The sequence below is a fragment of the Perca flavescens genome, chromosome 20, assembly GCF_004354835.1.
Source record: "Perca flavescens isolate YP-PL-M2 chromosome 20, PFLA_1.0, whole genome shotgun sequence".
Classification (NCBI taxonomy): Eukaryota; Metazoa; Chordata; class Actinopteri; order Perciformes; family Percidae; genus Perca; species Perca flavescens.
Window position 1 is genome coordinate 24,113,965 of NC_041350.1, and position 20,185 is coordinate 24,134,149.

At 39.3% G+C, this 20,185-nt stretch overlaps 1 protein-coding gene across 2 annotated transcripts in view; it reads right to left on the reverse strand.

Moving 5' to 3' along the window:
- Positions 1 to 19,810, reverse strand: part of si:ch73-242m19.1 (uncharacterized) — a 36,596-nt gene extending 16,786 nt beyond the window's left edge. Inside the window, exons 1-20 of one of the 2 annotated variants that reach the window (XM_028566252.1) lie at positions 19,707 to 19,810; positions 19,439 to 19,549; positions 19,209 to 19,322; positions 16,403 to 16,597; positions 16,224 to 16,317; positions 15,499 to 15,650; positions 14,420 to 14,572; positions 13,627 to 13,728; positions 12,959 to 13,123; positions 12,792 to 12,883; positions 12,290 to 12,425; positions 5,969 to 6,172; positions 5,133 to 5,450; positions 4,630 to 4,830; positions 3,870 to 3,991; positions 2,759 to 2,987; positions 1,602 to 1,804; positions 1,174 to 1,326; positions 582 to 675; positions 361 to 495 (exon numbers count right to left, since the gene is read on the reverse strand). In XM_028566252.1, the coding sequence (XP_028422053.1) occupies positions 361 to 495; positions 582 to 675; positions 1,174 to 1,326; positions 1,602 to 1,804; positions 2,759 to 2,987; positions 3,870 to 3,991; positions 4,630 to 4,830; positions 5,133 to 5,450; positions 5,969 to 6,172; positions 12,290 to 12,425; positions 12,792 to 12,883; positions 12,959 to 13,123; positions 13,627 to 13,728; positions 14,420 to 14,572; positions 15,499 to 15,650; positions 16,224 to 16,317; positions 16,403 to 16,597; positions 19,209 to 19,322; positions 19,439 to 19,510 (2,934 nt within the window). In that variant the 5' untranslated portion in view covers positions 19,511 to 19,549; positions 19,707 to 19,810. Of the gene's footprint in view, positions 1 to 360; positions 496 to 581; positions 676 to 1,173; positions 1,327 to 1,601; positions 1,805 to 2,758; positions 2,988 to 3,869; positions 3,992 to 4,629; positions 4,831 to 5,132; positions 5,451 to 5,968; positions 6,173 to 12,289; positions 12,426 to 12,791; positions 12,884 to 12,958; positions 13,124 to 13,626; positions 13,729 to 14,419; positions 14,573 to 15,498; positions 15,651 to 16,223; positions 16,318 to 16,402; positions 16,598 to 18,514; positions 18,539 to 19,208; positions 19,323 to 19,438; positions 19,550 to 19,706 lie in introns of those variants that run through there. The other variant, XM_028566253.1, reaches the window with a different exon arrangement.
- Between the last annotated feature and the right edge of the window lie 375 nt (positions 19,811 to 20,185).

Sequence of the window (20,185 nt, forward strand, 5' to 3'; positions counted from 1 at the left end):
TATCAGAAAATGTACTTAAAGTATCAAAAGTAAAAGTACTCATTCATTATGATATTATGCCTGCATCAATGTGTTAGCAGCAAGTTATATTTTAGATTTCTGTCTAATTTTAGTTTTTGGTGAAATATTGAATTATACTGATTTGGGTAGTTTTTGAATTCAGCAGGATAAATGTCTCTTTGGTGCAACTTTGGTCACAAGCTAAAAATGGATGGGAACCACTTCTTTAATCTTTAACAATATCATATAAAAGAAAAAGCTGAATTATTATTACAGCTGTCAGAAAAATTTGATGAAGTAGAAGAACTAGTACTTGACTAAATGTACTTAGTTACTTTCCATGAGTGAAGAAATTCACACCTGAGCTGAAGACGTCTCACTCTCTGCCCAGTGACAAACACAAACCAGCTTCACAGCACTTATCAATGCGTTCTTCTGTGCAACCTGACAGGCCAGAGTCACCTGCAGGTTTTCTATACTCTGTGTGTTCATAAGCTATGAAGAGAAAAGAAAAGAAATGCATTCAGTCAGTAATAGTTTGATCACTGGCTAATAAACCCCTGAATTTAATTTCAACGTACATGAATAACTGCCTCCTCTGAGCTGAAGCTGAACCTCCCGATCTGGTTCTCGTCCAGTTCCTGGATGCTCAGAGGCAGGTGGGACGGGGTGAACCTGCGGCGGACAGCGCACTTTAATTGCATTGGAAATGTTACTTAAGTAAAAGTATGTAAGTATCACCAATGTACATTTAAAGTAAGATGACTCAACGCAGAAAAATCCTCACATTCTAGAAACTGGAAACAATCAAAACAGTTCTGTCAATCAACTAAGGTTTAATTTGTGAATCATTTAAGCTGGACTTGTATGCCGTTATATTGTTGGGTAGTTTAATTTATAATAAAACATTGTATTTTAAAAACTACATGTGTTTTGTGTGCAAAAACCTAGTTTGTAAAGTAACTAGTAACAAAAGCTGTCAGATTAATGTAGTGGAGCAAAAAGTACAATATTTCTCTCTGAAGTGTAGTAGAAGTAGAAAGTGGCATGAAAAGATAATACTCAAGTACCTACATTATTTTACTTAAGTACAGCACTTGAGTAAATGTACTTTGTTACATTCCACCATTGCTAGTAAAGAACATGTTATACAGGTACAGCGTAGTTATCTACCTGTCCACAGAGCTGTCATCTTCCAGTATGGCTGTGATGAAAACTGGCCTCTGCTCTGCTTTGTCTTTCTGCGCAGCAACCTCAAACTGCACCAGCCTCAGGTAAAGGTGGAACTCATCGAAGCCGAGCTCTGACGCCACGTTTCTGTACAACCTGTGCAGAAGTATTGAACGTTACAGTCTGACATGATACTGAACTGGATCATTTCTGCATGTACAGTCACATGACCAACATGGCAAATCATTCTTGGCATTTATCTCAACATATAACTCACTGGTCAATGGAGTTGTGAGTGTTCCACTGGAACAAGTCTAGAGTTTTTTTCTGTGGTTCATTTTAACCAATTGTTGTAAATAAATTACAGGTGGCCCAACTCTGTCACTGGCCAGCTATTACTATTTTCCCCCTGGTGTAAGTGTTATCTTAACTGTGCCAGATGTGCAGTCTCTGAGGCTGATTCCAGCAGACGATGGCGGATGGTGACGAGCTCCAGCAGCTTGGAGAAAGTTTCCACGCCATACAACTGTTTCTCTTTTCCCTGCGTCATGTCCTTCTCCTCTGCAGATCTTACTAACAACAGCCCCACCTTTTGGACCAAAATTGGGTCCTCAAAAAACACACCTGAGAACAACTGAGAGCAGAGAAAAGGAAGTTAGACTTATGTGCTTAATTATATGTATGTTAATTGATTTAAAGTTCCCATATTATGCTCAATTTTATATTTAAACTTGTATTTTGGGTTTCTACTAGAACATGTGTTCAAAAACACCTTTTTCTAATACCGTCTGTCTGAATATACCTGTATTCACCCTCTGTCTGAAACGCTCTGTTTTAGCGCCTGTCTTTTTAAGCCCCCCCTCCCAAAAAAGCCTAGTCTGCTGTGATTGGTCACTATTTACGGTTCATCCGCATCTGCGCTCTCAGAGTCTCTGCACCATCATTGCAGCCAGGGAGACTGTAACGGCACTGTAGCGTCACTTTCTAAATATTACCTAGTATAGTTGTGACATCACAACCGTACAAAAGTCCTGACGGCTCGTTTAAAGGCACAGTTTCTGAATACGGGCTGTGTGCATTTCTCTGAGGCTTGAGTGTTTTCATACTTTACAGTAGAGCTGGGCAATATGGAGAAAATCAAATATCAAGCTATTTTTGACCAAATACATCGATGTTGATATTGCAGCGATATTGTAGGTTGACTATTGGTGTTTTCACAAAATATTAACACAAGGAGAGTTTTGATAAATAATCACCAATAATGTGGATACAATGACTAATTGGGTAAAGGCAAATAATAAAACAGCTAGTAGTCCGATAAGAAAATAACATCACTTTACTGTAACGCTTCCCTTAAAACCAAGAAAAGACAACACTTGTGTCATATTACAATATTATGATATCCAAAATGTAAGATGATATCTAGCCTCATATATTGATGTTGATATAATATTGATATATTGCCCAGCCCTACTTTACAGTATTTATATAACATCTCAACCTGCTTTATAATTTAAATAGACATGGAAATCTCACTTTTTACAATATGGGACCTTTTCAATCAATTTTCAAGAAAAAGAAAACCTACGTCCTTCTGTATCTGAGAGCTGTAGGAGGCTCCAGGTGAAGCCAGGTGGTTCCAGCTCTGCAGGGCCTGCTGCAGGAGCTTCTGTCGCAGGAGGAGTTGGTCAATGATGCTGGCGGCTCGGTGCAGCTGACAGAGCTCTGTGTGAGCCTGAACTAAACCATGGTAGACTGCAGAAGCCAGGCAGAGGGACGGATGAACCTCCAGGAGGAATGTGTTCATCAGTGCAGGGCTGCAAATACAACACAAGAAGGCAAACATGGAAGTATTAAAGGAACAGGCCGACTTATTGGGACTTTAGCTTATTCACCGTATCCCTCAGAGTTAGATTAAACTATACTGTACATACCCTTCTCATCGCCGTGTGTGTCGTAACTCTGTCTGGCGCACCCACCGCTAGCCTAGCTTAGCACAGATCCTGGAGGTAACCGGCTCCATCTAGCCTACTGCTCCCAATAAGTGACAAAATAACGCCAACATTTTCCTATTTACATGTTGTGATTTGTATAGTCACAGCGTGTACAAATAACAAGGTCACATGTGACACAGCCATCTTCTAACCATATACAAACTGGGAACTATATTCTCAGAAGGCGAAGCACTGCTACTTCTGCTACTTGGGCGGAGTGATTTGCACCTGAGAAGCCCCACGGTGAGGAGCAGAGAGTAACAACGGTGCTTTTCAGGTGTTGCGCTAATCACTCCACCCAAGTAGCAGTGCTTTGCTTCTGAGAATATAGTTCCCAGTTTGTATACGGTTAGAAGATGGCTGTGTCTCATGTGACCTTGTTATTTTTACACGCTGTGACTATACAAATCACAACATGTAAATAGGAAAATGTTGGCGTTATTTTGTCACTTATTGGGAGCAGTAGGCTAGATGGAGCCGGTTACCTCCAGGATCTGTGCTAAGTTAGGCTAGCGGTGGGTGCGCCAGACAGAGTTACAACACGCACGGAGATTAGAAGGGTATGTATGGACTTATCTAACTCTGGGTGATACGGTGAATAAGCTAAAGTCCCAATAAGTCGGCATGTTCCTTTAAGAACACAAAATATATATAGTTAAAGAAACATACCAAATCCAGGGTAGTAAGGCTTCTGTATGTACTTGCCTGCTGCCTCCAAGTGAGACCAGATGTTTGGGAACGTATTTTGGTGGGAGGCCAAAGTCATGAACACAGCCATTGCCGTCGTCTCTCCAGATGCGTTGGAGATACTGCCGCTGTTTTTCAATCTGATAGGGTGTTTTGTATCCAAGAGGAAATTTACACATCATGATTGGTTTAAAAAAAGATAATCTTTTTCCACAAAACACCAGTTATTACATTTAAACTAGGGCTGCAACAATTACGTTCATGATCGAGTGATCTGCTGATTAGTTTCTCGATTAATAGATTAATTGTTTAGCCTATGAAATGTCATTAATTGGTAAAAAAAAATGCTAATCTCAACTTCCCAAAGTGAAGTCTTTAAAATGCTTGTTTTGTTCAACATGAACAAATGTGCATTCCATTAATAGCTGGAACAAACAAATATTTAACTTTAAAGATTTATAGATTATCAAAATAGTTGCAAATTAATTTTCGTTCAATCGTCTAAGACATTGGTTCCCAAACTGGGGTACGTATACCCCAGGGGATACGCAAAGTGATATACAATTGGGGGTATGCGAACATTACTAACTTAATAACTTAACTTAACTTAATAACATTACTCATCATTACTCATATAAGAGTTTGGGGAAGGGGAGTACGTAGCTGGAGGTTAAAGAGGTACGGAACTGTAAAAGGTTTGGGAAATCATTTTAACTTTAACTGTTGGATCACTAATTCACACCTGAACACAATCCTTTTGCAGACTTTGTGTTTTCACCTGATTGTCCAAAATGTCTCTGATCAGCTGCTGGTGGCTCTGCAGGCAGCCTATCTCAGCCCTGTAGGCCTGAACAAAGTAATCCTGGTTCAGGTCCAGTTGTGGCCGACAGTGCATGATGTCAGTAATGACTCCAGCCAACGCAAACCTCTCCTCTGTCCCTGCTGCATGCTGGTAGGCCTCAAAGTAGCAGTTCAAGAGCTGGAGAACGAGGAGACACCAAAAGTTAGTAAACAACTTGTTGATCTATGAACCTGACTGACTTTGAAAAATTAAACAGGCAGATACATATTTCCAGTTGAGAGATACAAAGAAAAAGATTATTTAATCTCAAAGTTGGTGCAATAAAATTTGCTAAAATCTTCTAAAAGTGCTTAAAAGGGTGTATCAGAAATACCGTTCATTCAGTGACTGATAACACGAATCAAGTAAATGAAAAAGACAGCCGACATAGAGACATGAAAAGCAAATGAACTCATCCACAGTCATGTTTATCACCATACCTGCACTTTGCTCTCCAAAAACTCTGTCTCACACGTCCACAAGTCGAGCAGCACTGCAACACGGTCAACATCCGCTCCGGCCCAGGAGTGGATGTCTGCTGTCGAGGCATTTCCCATCTTCTTAATCCTGTCTCTCTGGATGAAGCGTGAGCCGACTAGAAGCAGCTCGTCCTCCAGCTCCTCCAGGTCCTTCAGAGCGGCGTCGTACACGATGTAAAACCCTCTCTGATCCTGAGTGTGGACCAATCGCTCCTCTGCGCTGTAGAAATCATGAAGGTTCTCCACCTCTGCAAACTCCATGAACTCTGAGCAATGGACCTGGAATATAAAGTCACATACTGTATATACATGCAAACAGGAGAGATTATAAACAGATGGATATTTCTGAACCTTTTAGAGAAGCTTGGAGGTTCAAAGAAGATCATATAAAGAAAACAATGTACAAACTGTAGCTAGACATGAATACCTAAACATTTTAATTTCCATACCAGAAATACTGCAACACATAGTCGGTAAATGCATATTTACATACCCAGAAACAGTGATTCCATTACTTCAAATAAGCCCAAGGGGACAAAATGTTCATGTTGGTAACTTCAGCTTTATCTGAGTTTAAGATACATTTGCATTCATCCATAAAAACATGTAAATTGCAGTGCTCACATCCTTATCAACCATGGCTAATTACAACAACATAGAAAATAAACACATAGATAAAATCATTAAAACCATATTCCGTGATAAAAACTGTTACATGCTAAATGCACAACAGATAAGACACACCAATCAAACATGTTCTCAGGAATCAGCTGCTGTATACTTTAATATGTTCTTACCTTACAGTCAACAGGAGTGTTGTAGCTGTACTGGAGCGAGCCGAGACCTTCCGTCTCCCCTCTTCCTCCTCTGGCTGCGTTCATCCAGCCAGTTTCCTCGGCTGTGCTGCACAGCTCTCCTTCCTCCAGCTGCAGACCTGCCAGGTCAAAGGTCAAAGTCCTCTCCACAGAGCGCAGGTAGTTCAGCAACCCAAGAGAGATGCGCTGCGGACGGGACAAGTACATTTCTTTTTTAAAAACCTTTTTTCCTTTTTATTCAGCTGATTTTTTTTGGCAAGCAACATCCAGTACACATTCAAGCTAAATCTTAATGTGCTACAGTTTGCCTAGTCTGGCGAAAGTTCATTTCCTGGATAATCGCTGGAACGCCCAGTGTTGCCAGATATTCCGCCGGATGTCCCTTGCTTTGTAAACTCAAGCTACACGCTGAAAATAGCTTATTTTTAAGAAAATGTGGATTGTACAACAAGGCAGGCCTGCTTGGTTCTTTCAGGGAATGATTGTATAGACTTATAAAGAATATGTTTAAGGTTACGGCATTTACTCTCTAACTGGGAAATTTTGGGGCCGATTGGCGGGGATGGCTGTGGATGAAGTACATACAGCGATTACTGTATTGTGTGAACAGTTAACTTCTTTTAAAAATCTATATAAATGTGTAAAGATTCCAACCAGTTGAAATAAAAATGATTGAATTTTTAAACGGACTAGGGAATAATCTACTTTTGATTTCACTTGTTTGACTTCAGGCGTCACTATGTCTTCTTAGTTTATTTATCTGAAGAGATCTTTTTCTGTTTATTTAGGTTTTTTTTAATGTGAATTTGTATTAGAAATCACAGACACATCTGTTGTTTTGCGCAGTTTTTTCAGTCTTTTGTCTGCAGCACCTTTCTGTTGAAAAAATGGTACTGTGGACTTAAAATTGTGACTCGTGAGTTGAGTGTATTTTAATCAGAATCACAATCAGAAAACTTTATTGATTTGTTCAGGGAAATTGTTAAGTTGCAGTTGCTCAAGGCAAGGCAGTTTTATTTGTATAGCACATTTCAGCAACAAGGCAATTCAAAGTGCTTTACATAAGACATTAAAGAGCAGTTAGACAACAATTTAAAAGCATTAAAAGACAAGAATACAATGTAACGAGCAGTTAGAAACCAATTTAAAACAATTCAAAAAACATTAAAAGACAAGAATAAAATTTACAGTGCAGTATAAGAATTTAAAGAAAGAGCAGTTAAAATAATTAAACATATAAAAGCAGGAAAGATGGTTCTTAGTGAGCTAATGTTGATATGCTGAAGTAGGCCAAAGGTCAGCCATAGCTACGTTGTTAGCTTCTAGCAAAAAGTACTGCTAGGCACTGCTAGGCACTGCTAGGCACTGCTAGGCACTGTTAGGCACTGTTAGGCACTGATATGCACTGATATGCACTGATATGCACTGATATGCACTGATATGCACTGATATGCACTGTTCTAGGCACTGCTATGCACTGTTAGGCACTGTTAGGCACTGCTAGAAACTGCTAGGAGGCAAGGCAGGGCAGCTTTAAACAATTTAAAAACATTAAAGAAAGGCAACATCAAAAAGATAGGTCTTCAGCCATGATTTAAAAGAACTGAGTAATAGCGGACTAGCAGACCGCCTCTTAATAGCGGACTAGCAGACCGCCTCTTAATAGCGGACTCGCAGACCGTCTCTTAATAGCCATTTAATAGTCCCGCAGACTATGAAAAGACAAGAACAAAAATTTACAGTGCCGTATAAGAACTGAGAGATAAAAAAAATAGGTTATTTAAAGAAAGGCAACATCAAAAAGATAGGTCTTCAGCCTTGATTTAAAAGAACTGAGAGTTGCAGAGGACCTGGAGTTTTCTGGGAGTTTGTTCCAGATATGTGGAGCATAAAAACTGAATGCTGCTTCTCCCTGTTTAGTTCTGACTCTGGGGACAACAAGTAGACCTGTCCCAGACGACCTGAGAGGTCTGGGTGGCTCATAGTGTAGTAGCAGATCAGAAATGTATTTTGGCCCTAAACTGTTTAGTGATTTATAAACCAGCAAAAGTATTTTGAAATCAATTCTTTGAGGCACTGGAAGCCAGTGTAGAGACTTCAGATCTGGAGTGATGTGATCCACTCTCTTGGATCACATGTTACATGTTATGGTTTTAGTGAAGACTTGAGCAGCAGCGTTCTGAATCAGCTGCAGCTGTCTGATTGATTTTTTAGGGAGACCTGTAAAGACACCGTTACAGTAGTCAAGTCTACTGAAGATAAAAGCATTGACAAGTTTTTCCAAATCCTGCTGAAACATAAGTCCTTTAACCCTTGATATATTTTTAAGGTGATAATAGGCTGATTTTGTAATTGTCTTAATGTGGCTTTTAAAATTCAGGTCTGAGTCCTTAACTACACCAAGATTTCTGGCTTTGTCTGTTGTTTTTAACAGACAAATATAAGTAAGAAAGTTAGCTGAAAGGTTAAGTGAAAGTAAAGTAAGATAAGGTTAAAAAGATTATGCTCCTATAGTATACAATGGATGGTACAAATGCTATTGTAATATAGTGTAAAAAAATAAATAAATTTAATGAGACGAAATGTTAATTTCACTCCTTTTACACAATGCGCTTCCTGCAGGTTTATCTAGAAAAATCCTGAAGTACACACAGGAATTCAGGTTTTATGTTTGTAAATGATTTCTGGAGTAAAGAATAAATGACTGAATCAACAAGAACCAGTTAGCATGACAGAAAATCCCAACACGTTATCAGAATTTCTTTAAAATGAAGAACATTTGCATTTCATTTTGACCAGAATACAAAAAGCCTTAAATGTCGATGTTAGTCATTTTGTTAGCATTGTCTTGTGTTTTGGATTTACATTTCAAATATTATGGGAAGATTGACACAGAGGTGGAATACATGCAGTAAATGCCACGGTTAACTGCACAGTAGTTCTTTGTTGGATTTGACACATATCCAAGAACAACTTCAAGGATAAGTGTTTATTTAGCCTTTAAATTGTCCAGATAAGCTTTTGTATCAAAGGTGTAGGACAAAATGTATCACGATAAATGTGTTATTATTGGGATGTCTATATTATGTTATGAAATAACCCAATTGGAATTGCCTGTTTTGGCCCATGTCATGAAATAAATACCTGTTATTTAAATTAAAAAAATTAAAAAAAATCTATTTAAAAAGACAATTAGACAGATAAGGGATTTTATTTCAAATTAGTTTTTTTATTTCAGTTATTTTTTTTATCTGTAGTGTGTCAGGAAAACAGGATGTCACATTCTTTACTGACATTCTATAGAATGTTTAGAATGTGAGATATCACACATTCTTTATGATGTGACATCACATGCCATTCTGTGCCTTTGAACACAGACACTGAGAGATCCAACCTGTTCACTTACTTGAAACCTGACCTCCATTGAGAGACACATCTTTGTTGGAACAGAGCTCAAAACGGAAACACTTTTGTACTAAACTGCAATACAGCAATTATACTACAAAATACTTCAGTACCGCAAGAAATATCTTTCAAATATCTTCAAAAGTATTTCTTTGCTATCATGGCGAACATTGTTCCCAAAAGTCACTGCGCAGAGCTTGTGGACCTGAGACAAGCCCTTCTGCACGTCCAAAAACAAATGGAAGAGATGACCGCAGTGAATGCTGGCCTGGTGGAGAAGAAGAGAAACATCTTCAAGGCTTTACAGTCCGAAAGAACAATAAGGCAAGAGAAAGATGAAGAGATCTGCCTTCTAAAGGAGAGTTTGAACAAAGAAAAAAATCTCACAGAGGCAGTGAAAAGCCACTGGAGTTCAGAGTTTGAACAGTTCAATGCATCCATTAACGAGGACAACAAGAAGATGAGAAAGGCCTGGCAGGACGAGATCAATCTTATGAAATTGAAAAAAAAGTATTTGATGTCGCAAAACAAGCATTTGATGTCGAAAAACGCGGATTTGATGTTGCAAAACAAGGATTTGATGTCGACAAAGGAGGTGATCTCCGAGAGACTGCGGCAGCTGCAGAAGGAGAGCAGAGAGACGGAGGATGGTTGGCACGTCAAGGTGGCTGAAAAGGAAGAAGAACTGGAGGTCCTCAGAGGGCACAACACCGACCTCAGCCTCAGCCTCCAGGAACTGCAGAAGAAGAGCAGAGAGATGGAGGATGGGTGGAACATCAAGGTGGCTGAAAGAGAAGAAGAGATGGAGATCCTCAGAGGGCACAACACTGACCTCAGCCTCAGCCTCCAGGAGCTACAGAAGAAGAGCAGAGAGATGGAGGATGGGTGGAACATCAAGGTGGCTGAAAGAGAAGAAGAGATGGAGGTCCTCAGAGGGCACAACACTGACCTCCAGGTTCTACAAGTCTGCCTCCAGGAGCTCGGCAACAAAAGTGACAAGGAGAAGGAGAAGTTAAGAAGGCAGGAAAAGAAGGCAGAGAAGGAGGAACTAAAAAGACAGAAGAAAGAAAAGGAGGAGATGGAGAAAAGAGACAAGAAAGAGAGGAAGGAGGAATCAAAGAGAGAGAAGAAAGAGAAAAAGGAAAATGAGAAGAGAGAGAAAAGACTGATAAAAGAAAAGGAGGCGGAAAAAAAGCAGGAGAGGAGGGAGAGGAGAGAGAAGTAACATCCTTTCTTTCCTCCTCCCCCTTCTCGTTGTCATTCCTATTCCCCCAGCCCCTTTCCCCACCTACTACCCTCTACCACCAGACTTGTGTGAAGTCTTGTGTGAACCAGGCTTTCTCTTCTCCATCTATCTCCCGTCCATCTTCTCTCCCTCCTCTTTGGAGGCCACATGGCAGCTCAATGATTGGGACTGCAGCCTCACAAAAAGGAGAAGCAAGCGTGGCCATACTCTGGGTGATCCAGTTTATTGTCACACTCCAAAGACTTGTAGGTTCCAGTAAAGAAGAATACTGTTACTCTGGGTGATCCAGTTTATTGTCACACTCCAAAAACAGAAAAATGATTGAAATAAAACAAAAACAAAATTGAATTTGAAAAAAATTCCCTTATCTGTCTATTCGTCTTTTAAAAATAGGATGTTTGAAAACTCGACAGCAAAGGTTTTATATATTTCCCTTTTTTTATTTTCTGTAAACTGAAGCCGGTCTCTCATTTCCAACTTAACACTATATGAAGTGATTCTGGAGTCTGAAGGCTTTACTGCAGCTGCTACCTTTCATACGGCAGGGACATTCTGCCCTCCGTTAAATAAACTTTACACTTTGGAATAGTTCAGCTTGTCAATGTGAAGATATGTGTTTTAGGAATTATGCATTTAACTGAAATCTTTTGTCAAGATAAATCTTTCTCAATTTTAACTTTTGATTCCATGATTGAAAGGTTAAACATTTCAATGAATAAAACACCAACACTAAAAAGCACTCAGGGCTGCAGAATCCTGCTACTGTAATAGCAGAAACTGGAGAATATATATCAGGGGTGACCTGGTAGCTAAACAGCAGCTTTAAAGTTGGTTTTAAAATGTCAAACTAACATACATTGGATCAAAAATAAAATGGCTTCATTTATTTAAAAAGAAATGCTACATGCTACATTAAAAAAGGTGACTATCAGTTTCTCTCAAAGAGACCACCCAAATATCAGATAAGTCATACATTTTGCTAAATTGGAATTACAAGGATATATTATGAAGAATGTCAAAGTAAACATTCTTAATATTTGTAGGGAGTCAACCAACCTTTTTTTTTACAACATAAAAACAGTTGAAACCTGGGTGGAAGTCCTGTGTTTGACCCATTCATCCATCACCTGTAGCAACACTAATATGTTGCAGGTCAATTTCATATACCTTCAAGTAGGGAAACGACAATAGAGGAAAGATTCACACTATATGAATATATATTCACATTATATATACTCACTCCAGGTCTAACATTGGATATTCTTACCAAATCTGAAGTAAAATGTTCTAGCTCTCTTACAACACACACACACACACACACACACACACACACACACACACACACACAGTATAATTCAACCACTCCTACAACGTCCACCTACATTGTATACTGAGCTATGGATCATTTAATAATATATGTGGCTTTTTCTTTTGCGGGGTGCAAATGTTCCACCAAATCAAGTTCCTTCCCGAGACTATTTTGCAGAGCCAACGTGGTTGCGACCGGAGCTTAGCGCCACCCAAGATTGTGATTGGTTTAAAGAAAGGCAAACAACCCAAAACCTTTATTCTCCTATCCAGGAATGTACGTGTGGTGTAGCCAGACCTTACTCGAGATATGCCTGGCATTGCGAGACTACCGAATGCCTCACCTGGAGCTGTCTGAGTTTGAGATGACGCAGGTGAACCAGAGACAGGTAAGCACCTTTAGTTATGATGGGATCTGAGGTTCCCTCCTCTAAACTGTCATCCAGACCCAGGAGCTGCAGGCTGTCCTCGAAGGAGTACCTTGTGTTTTATAGAGGGAGCAAAGGCAAAGAAAACTGAATACACCTGTGAGAAGTGGCTGATGTCGGGATTTATATGATTTAATCAAGAGGTCAACCAAGAACAAACCCGGAAGCTTTTAAAAGTCTATAAAATATCAGAAGAAAGACATATGCTTTTCCCAACAGGCCAAGGTAAGGTCTTCAGATTGCTTATTTTGTCTACACGGCAGTTTAAAAATCCCAAAATGATAAAATACGCAATGATGTAAAGCAAAACATTTTTACTTGTTAAGTGATTAAAAGCACTAAATTCCTTATCAGTACTTCTACAAACATCTTGAAAACCTCATAATGTAGCAATATTCTCTGCTCGAGTGATACGCACCTTTCATTTGTTGCGCTTGAGGTTTGACTCTCCAGACTCTTCTTATCATGGCCTGCACTGCCTCCAGATCTGGTTGACTGAACACGTGTTTCCTAACCAGAAAAATGTGGCTTTTAATATTATGTCTTCCAAAACAGAGAGAGGGTTGATAAGTGGATGGTACATGCCTGAGTGAGAGAGGCAGCGCTGTAAATACTCGTCCAGATCTCAGAGATCTTTTGTCGCCTGGTCTGACTGCCGCTTGAGACCGACGAGGTGGGTGCAGATTGTGAGTCGCCAACATGAGCGGCGTGTTCTTTTACAGCCGCGGCCACGTGGAGCACATCAGGGACCTCATGAGATCACCAGAAAAGACAACTCGACACCTGATCCACAAGCTTACACCCCCCCCCCCCCTCCCCCGATACAAATGTAGGTTGTGTGTGTTATAAAACATGTGAGGCACCAGGTGAGCAGGGTTTATTGCATATGGCAGATAGAAACAGAGAAACGTTTTCACACCAAGGACCCCTAAACTTACACAAATTAGACCACAGACCTCCCCCCATTTTATAAGATTTTGTCCCAGGGTCCCCCATCTGATAGGATTTCTTTTACATGTTTTATTGCAGAAAGTGTCTGAAACCCATGACCAAAATAAGCACACATGCTGTCATTGTGTTACTTATAGATGGAATTATAGTGAAAATAAATGATTCCCCTTTTAGCTGGAACCCCCTAAAGGAAGCCAGACCCCACTTTGAGAACCACTGGATTAACAGACTAAAAATGACTGTACGGTATCTACTATGTACATGATAAGTGTATGAAGACATTCAGAGCTGACATGAACTACCTGAAGAAACCTGCTGTGCATCTTCAGCAGCTCATCCACAGATTTCTTTTCCTTCAGCTTTGTGACGAGCTTCTGCTGCCACGGATCCCGTCTGGGCTTCACCTACAGGACAGAATCCAAACAGTAGTGCTAACTATTCGCAGTGATTAACCCGAATCGATTCGATTCCGATTCACAAGGTCCCGATTCAACTAAATTTCCGATTTGATTCAATATCAATTAAGTAAGGGAAATTTCAGTTAAAAATACCAACTTTGCTTGCACATAAAAAAAGATTCTCAGAGAACTTATGCTGTAAATTGTACAAGCAAGAAGCAACCCTCAAATAGTTTTTATAATGCACCAAGTTAATGTTTACATTAAGAATTGAGCCATTTTTGAAGTACTTGTTACCTATACATCAATGGTGAAAAGGCATATAGTAAAAGTTTGAGTTCTGGATTTTATTAATTGATATCAGATCAATTAAACTAAGATTGATTTTAATTGGAGAATCGATTATTTAAACCCAGCTCTAGTCAGTACCTAGTGCACATCAATCACATCACACAAAAAAATCCCTTAAATGCCTAAAAAGACACACAAGAAAGAGTGCCAGAGAAAGTACTTGAAAATGGTTTGGATTAAAAAGCGATGCGAGAGAAAGAAGAGGTATAAAAAGTTGTTTCAAATAATTGAACAGTACATCAGAAAGTACTGACTGCAGTAATAATTGTTATTGACACTTCCTGGCAAACCCCAAACGCCCAGAAAAATTATTTTTTGTCAATTCTTTTTTACCATTTACTCTCACCTGAATGAAAGGGATCCAGTTGGCCTCCTTCCTCAGAGCCAGGCTCGCACTCTTCCTTCCCCACTGGCTCTCTTTTACCTCCATGCCATCGTACTGAGGAAACCTTTTCATCTGCTCTTGTTGTCTGAAAATTGTTCTGAACTCCCTCCACACCTGCTGAGACATATTCAGACTGACATATTGCTGATGACCAACTTGACTGATGCCATTTCATAAATATTGCAAGGCCTTTTGTTTATATATTGTATTAGTTTTCCACTGGCAGCGGTGGAAGAAGTATTCAGTACTAATACCAAACTTTCAAAATACTCCACAAGTAAAAGTCCTGCATTCAAAACCTTACTTAAGAAAAGTATGTAAGTATTATCAGCAACATTTACTAAAAGAATCAAAAGTAAAAGTACTCATTGTGCAGTAAAATGTTCCCGGTCAGTGTCAATATTGCTGCTGCATTACGGTGTATGTTGCATGTTACTGCTGTAGATGATAATTAAACTAATTTTAAATTCTTTATATACTGTTTGGTAGTTAAATCCACAGAAACGCATCATATATTACATAAGATCATCATATGTTTGTAGCGTCGCTGTCCTGTTAGAATCAGGTATCTCTGAAAAGTCAACTTTTCATGAGTTGAAAAACACCGTCCTGTTTTCAGCTTTGTGACGATGCTTTTCCCAGCTGATCCAAGAGGGTTCTTAAACAGTTTATTTAGCTTAAGAAGGCAAGGCAGCTTTATTTATATAGCACATTTCAGCAACAAGGCAATTCAAAGTGCTTTACATAAAACATTAAAGAGCAGAAGTAGGAGAATTCCCTCAGCCTACAGTTTATCAGAAATATTCACATTCAAAATCATCAAATTTGGAGGCAAAATTTTAATCTAAAAAGTAACTAAAGCTGTGAGATAACTGTAGTGAAGTACAAAGTACAATATTTGTCTCTGAGATGTAGTGGAGTAGACGTATAAAGTTGCATAAAATGGTAATTTTCAAGTAGAAGTACCTCTAATTTGTACTTAAGTACAGTACTTAAGTAAATGTACTTGGTTACATTCCACGTCCATTGGAAAACATTACCGTGCTGAATAACTCCATCTCATCTGCGGTGGTCCGGAGTTTACGAGCATCGTAGGACAGGTGGAAATGAGCGATCAAAGACTGCAGCTCAGGTAGGAACTCCTCCAGGTGAATAGTGTGCAGGGGGACAGTCTCAGGCAGTCCTGAAATACCTGTAGTTGAATGGATTCATTGATAAACTGTTGAAACTGTATGAAAAGCTCCTCTCAAAGTTGTGCACACTTAGATTTTTTTTTTTTTGCTGCTAAAATAGGGAATGGAAAAGCAGAATGGAAATGCTGCTTGGCTGATCCATCAAACTACTGGCCAGAATGCCATGAATTTTGATCTTGTTCATTCAGGGGTTGACAAAATAATTTCATCACAAGGTCCATTTAGTAGCTGTTCTGATGCTTTTGATCATACCACATGATCTTTATCAGCAGATTGGGTTTGTCCAGTTGTCAATGAAATTGTAGATTCAGATTGTCATGCTGTGTGAGGTTTTCCTCTTGTAAACCATTTTATTTTAATAATGACTCCTCTATTGTCACCCACAAGGCAACTTTTACATTTTACATCCAGATACTAAAAACAACATAAAGAAGGAAGGACAGAATACCAAAATATTCAGTATGTTCTGACTGCTAAATAGTGTTATAAATGGAGAATTAATGGAGAATTTGTATTTGAAAAAAATCTCTAAAAAAGGTACATTTTAAGGATACTGCTGTTTTGACTCTTACCATCAACATGTTGAGTCTTATGTGAAGTTTCCTCAGGAACCTTTGTTGGTGGTTCTTTATCCTCTCTTTCACAAGCTGGTATGTAGTGCAGCACCTGTTTAATCCAAACAAAGAAATCAACATCGTGAAACAGAACATCCAAAGCCAACAGAAACACATGAATTAGAACTGGATGTTACCCTGAGGAAGTTGTGAATGATCTGAACCGAGTGCAGATGGCAGACCAGCCAGCGCAGGTAAATGACCACATCGTCCTGAGTGAGCAGGGAGGCGGGGTTTCCTCGCCCGGTGAGGATCTTCTCTCTGCATGCTGACAGTCTGCGAGCTCTCTGAACGGCATCCTCGTACTCACTCGTCAAACATGACACCTGATCCTGAGGGAGAACAAGTTAGTCTGTGATATGGTGAAGACGAATCAGCCGGAAAATCGTGCGCAGACAATAAAAAGATTATACATTTTTCAAACTCCTTAACATTCCATCACAAAGCCATCGGTGTTCCTTTATTTGATTGCGATTGTATTTTTTCTTTCACTCATTCTTTTCAAGACAAGAGTTCAAGAAGAGATTCTCCAACAAACAATTACTTTTAAATGTTTTGTTTTCTCATGTATTTTGGTCTGTTGACATATTTTTAGAAGAGCTATGAAAACGTTAAAAATACTGTACGTAGCAGTGATTTCCGTTGTTCAAAAATGGTTTTGTTCATCATATTTTTCAGCAGTTAATCTTACCGTTATTCTGTCAAAATGTCATATTCATAAAAGCAAGAACACAAAAGAAAAACCTCACTTTGTGTTCTTCGTCAAGACATTAGAATTAGATTGTCTTGCAGTGGTAAGATTATTAAGGCCTTCCTTAAATATTCGTAGTGTCAAAAATGTTCATTGCTGCTGTTTTTGTATATCTGTACATATACTAAGTACAGTATGGTCTCTTTGTATAGTCTCTGTGCAGAGTAAATAAACCAAAAAGAGTCGTACACTTCATCTATTTTGTAGAACTGAAACAATTAACCAATAATTTGATAATCAAATAGTCATCTTTTTCTGGCAAAAATGTAAAACAAATTCCCTAATACCAGCTTTTCACTTGTAAATATTTCTGATTTTTTTTGTCTTATGTGCTAGTAAACTATATACAGTATGTTATGGGTTTTGGACACTTGGTCCAACAAAAAAAAAAGATTATTTGGAGACAACACCTTGGGCTTTAGGAAACTGTTCAGACATTGTACAGACCAAGCAATTGTGAGAATAATCTGCAGATGAATGAGAAATAAAAATAATGCTGACTTGCAACCTTACTATTCCAATTTAATTCAATTATTACAGAAACATATTTTTACCTAAATCACCAATATTGAGTGAGATTTGCGCACTGCCATTCATCACATCTTAATGCAGTTTGTCTTCAGCAACCAACATATTTTATCCAAATGATATACAGCTTTGTAGGCATTCTATTATCAAATGTTTTGAAAAATAGTGCATATAGCTGCCATAAATAGGGGAAAAAAATCTCTCTGGAATATTCAGCAGGCATGAAAACAGGTCAGGGGTGAAAAAGATGAGAAGGATATTACCCCTCTAGGGGGGTCCGGGGGCAAGCTTCCCCGGAAGAAAATTTTAAATATTCCATATTTTAAAGCATCAATCTGATGCATTTTCAGATGCATTTTAGTGTAATATTTCAATATGCACTCATTACAGTTAAAGTCCTTCTGACATTACACAATAATAAAAGTCATAATTTTTAAAGACTAAAAAGTTTTGGATCAATTTTTACTTCTTCCAACCATATGTTAAATAAAGAGTCAATGTGGATTTAGGCTACATATTGCAATAATATCATAATCCTACAATGAATCATTGTGAAAACTAAAATGTACTACTTTGGCCAGGTCATCATCACATAAGAGAATTAGTACATTCAAGATTTTGTCCATGTTGATATTAGCTGCTTTATTTACATTTATTAAAAACGTCGCATTGTTTATCTTTTCATATAGCTAGACGTCTAAACTCTGGGACAAGGCCGTTATGTTTATATACCTGCCATGCTGACTCCAAACAGACAGCTTTGTCAAGGCAGTTTGAGCTTCAGATAGCTTTTACAAATTGTGTTCCACTATGAACGTGCACACACGTATTGTCTGTATCACGGTCGGTCAGTAAAGGAACAGTCGCAGTCTTAACGGTAGCGGTCGTTGCCGGTAACGTACTCGTATGACATAGTGCACGGACCAAAGCTTTGTTACTAGCATCTAATGACTAGCAAGCACTGTCTTACCGCTGCTGCCGTCCAAAACATGCGCTGCAGAAGCAGCACCCGGCTCCCTCAGTTTGAGACACCAAGTGCTAAACGGCTTCCCGTCTCCACCCTTTTCTTCTTGTCCTCTATTCATGACCAGCGCCATTTGTTTTAACTCCTTTCTTAACTAAAGCTGCCTGTATCTAGCTACATGCTCCAAGTTTGATAAACTTTGCCTCCATTTTTTTTTAGCCACGTTACCACGGAGACCACACCGGCACCGCACTGACATTTCGGCAAAGACCCGCCCTACTTTGCATCTGATTGGCTAGAACTCGTTTCTTGGTTGGTGGAAGTTCGAGGATTTGTTAAATCCATAGACAGTATGGTTAAATCCAACGCATCAAAACAAATCCCATGTGGACTTTTTAATTTATTTATTTTTCTAAAATAGTCATACGCCAGAAATCGGGCACCAGGCCCGAGTACTTACACCCCCTCCTCCCTCTCCTCCCCCCCTTAAACATTTTCTCATCGAATCTAAACGATTCACGTAGGTCACCTATTTTGGTTTCAAAACGGCGAATTTCGCCGAAAGTTGATTTTCATGTCTGATTCTGGTCTGGGCTGAGCCCACTAATGTTTATAGAATCTAACTCCGCCCCTGAGGGGTGAGCAACCAGAAGAAATCCTGCTGTCATAGCGCTGGCAAAATGAGACTTTAGGTTGTCACCTTGTAATGAGGATACAGCTTCTCAATGACGCTGGTGTGGCGACAGAATCTCCTCCATCTCAGCATGAGCAGATATTTGATCTGAGCCAAATGATAGGATCTGTCGGTGTAGAACTGTGGAGAAATATACAAAATAGGAAAATTGCTCTCCTCCCCCCCCCCCCCCAACCCCACATTTTCTATTCTACTGCAGATTAACTCTTTTGTTTTTATAACAGGACTGTCCTCACCTGGTGCAGTAGTGGAGGCAGACTGCCAGGAGTGTACTCGAAACCCAAGCAACTATCCAGCTCTCTCTGCATGATGTCAGCCTGAGACTGAACCGGCAAAGCTTCAGCAACCTGCAACCAGGCCAGTGAAGCCCAGGAAAAGCTAATAAGTTACCATTAAATATAAGAGGCTGCTCTACAGGTTTGAATGACCTAGAAATAGGCTAATTCATTCTGTAGTCCTCAGACTGTCCTTGATAGAGATAAAAGAGTGAATTTTCAGTCTCACCTGAAGCCCTCTCCTCAGTGCATGTTCCCTCTCCAGGCGGAAAAAAGAAATATCTTTTGGAGGTGGAACAGAACTGAAACAAAGCTAGAAATGAATTAAAGAAACAAAAAATCTCTTGGCCAAACATAATTTAAAGCATTGACTCGTCAGACAATTTAGAAGTTGAATTAATTAGCAACGAAATGCACCATTGCTCATTTCAACACACCTGGGGTTTTTGCTACTACAGCCTTCGGTCTGGTAGCTAATGTTAGCGACTGACTATGTGACCGCGCTGCTTTTAGTCTACTAGTGATAATGTCTTAGCATTATCCTCATCGTGGCCACAGTGGCCTTTGTTCAAAAATGTTCTCGCTTTAAAAAATACTTTAACAAAACCTCTACAACAGTGCTGACAGCTCAAAACGGCACTATTTTGAGCGGGTTAGCATGCTAGCATTTGCTAATTAGTACTAAACAAAAAAGCACAGCTGAGGTGA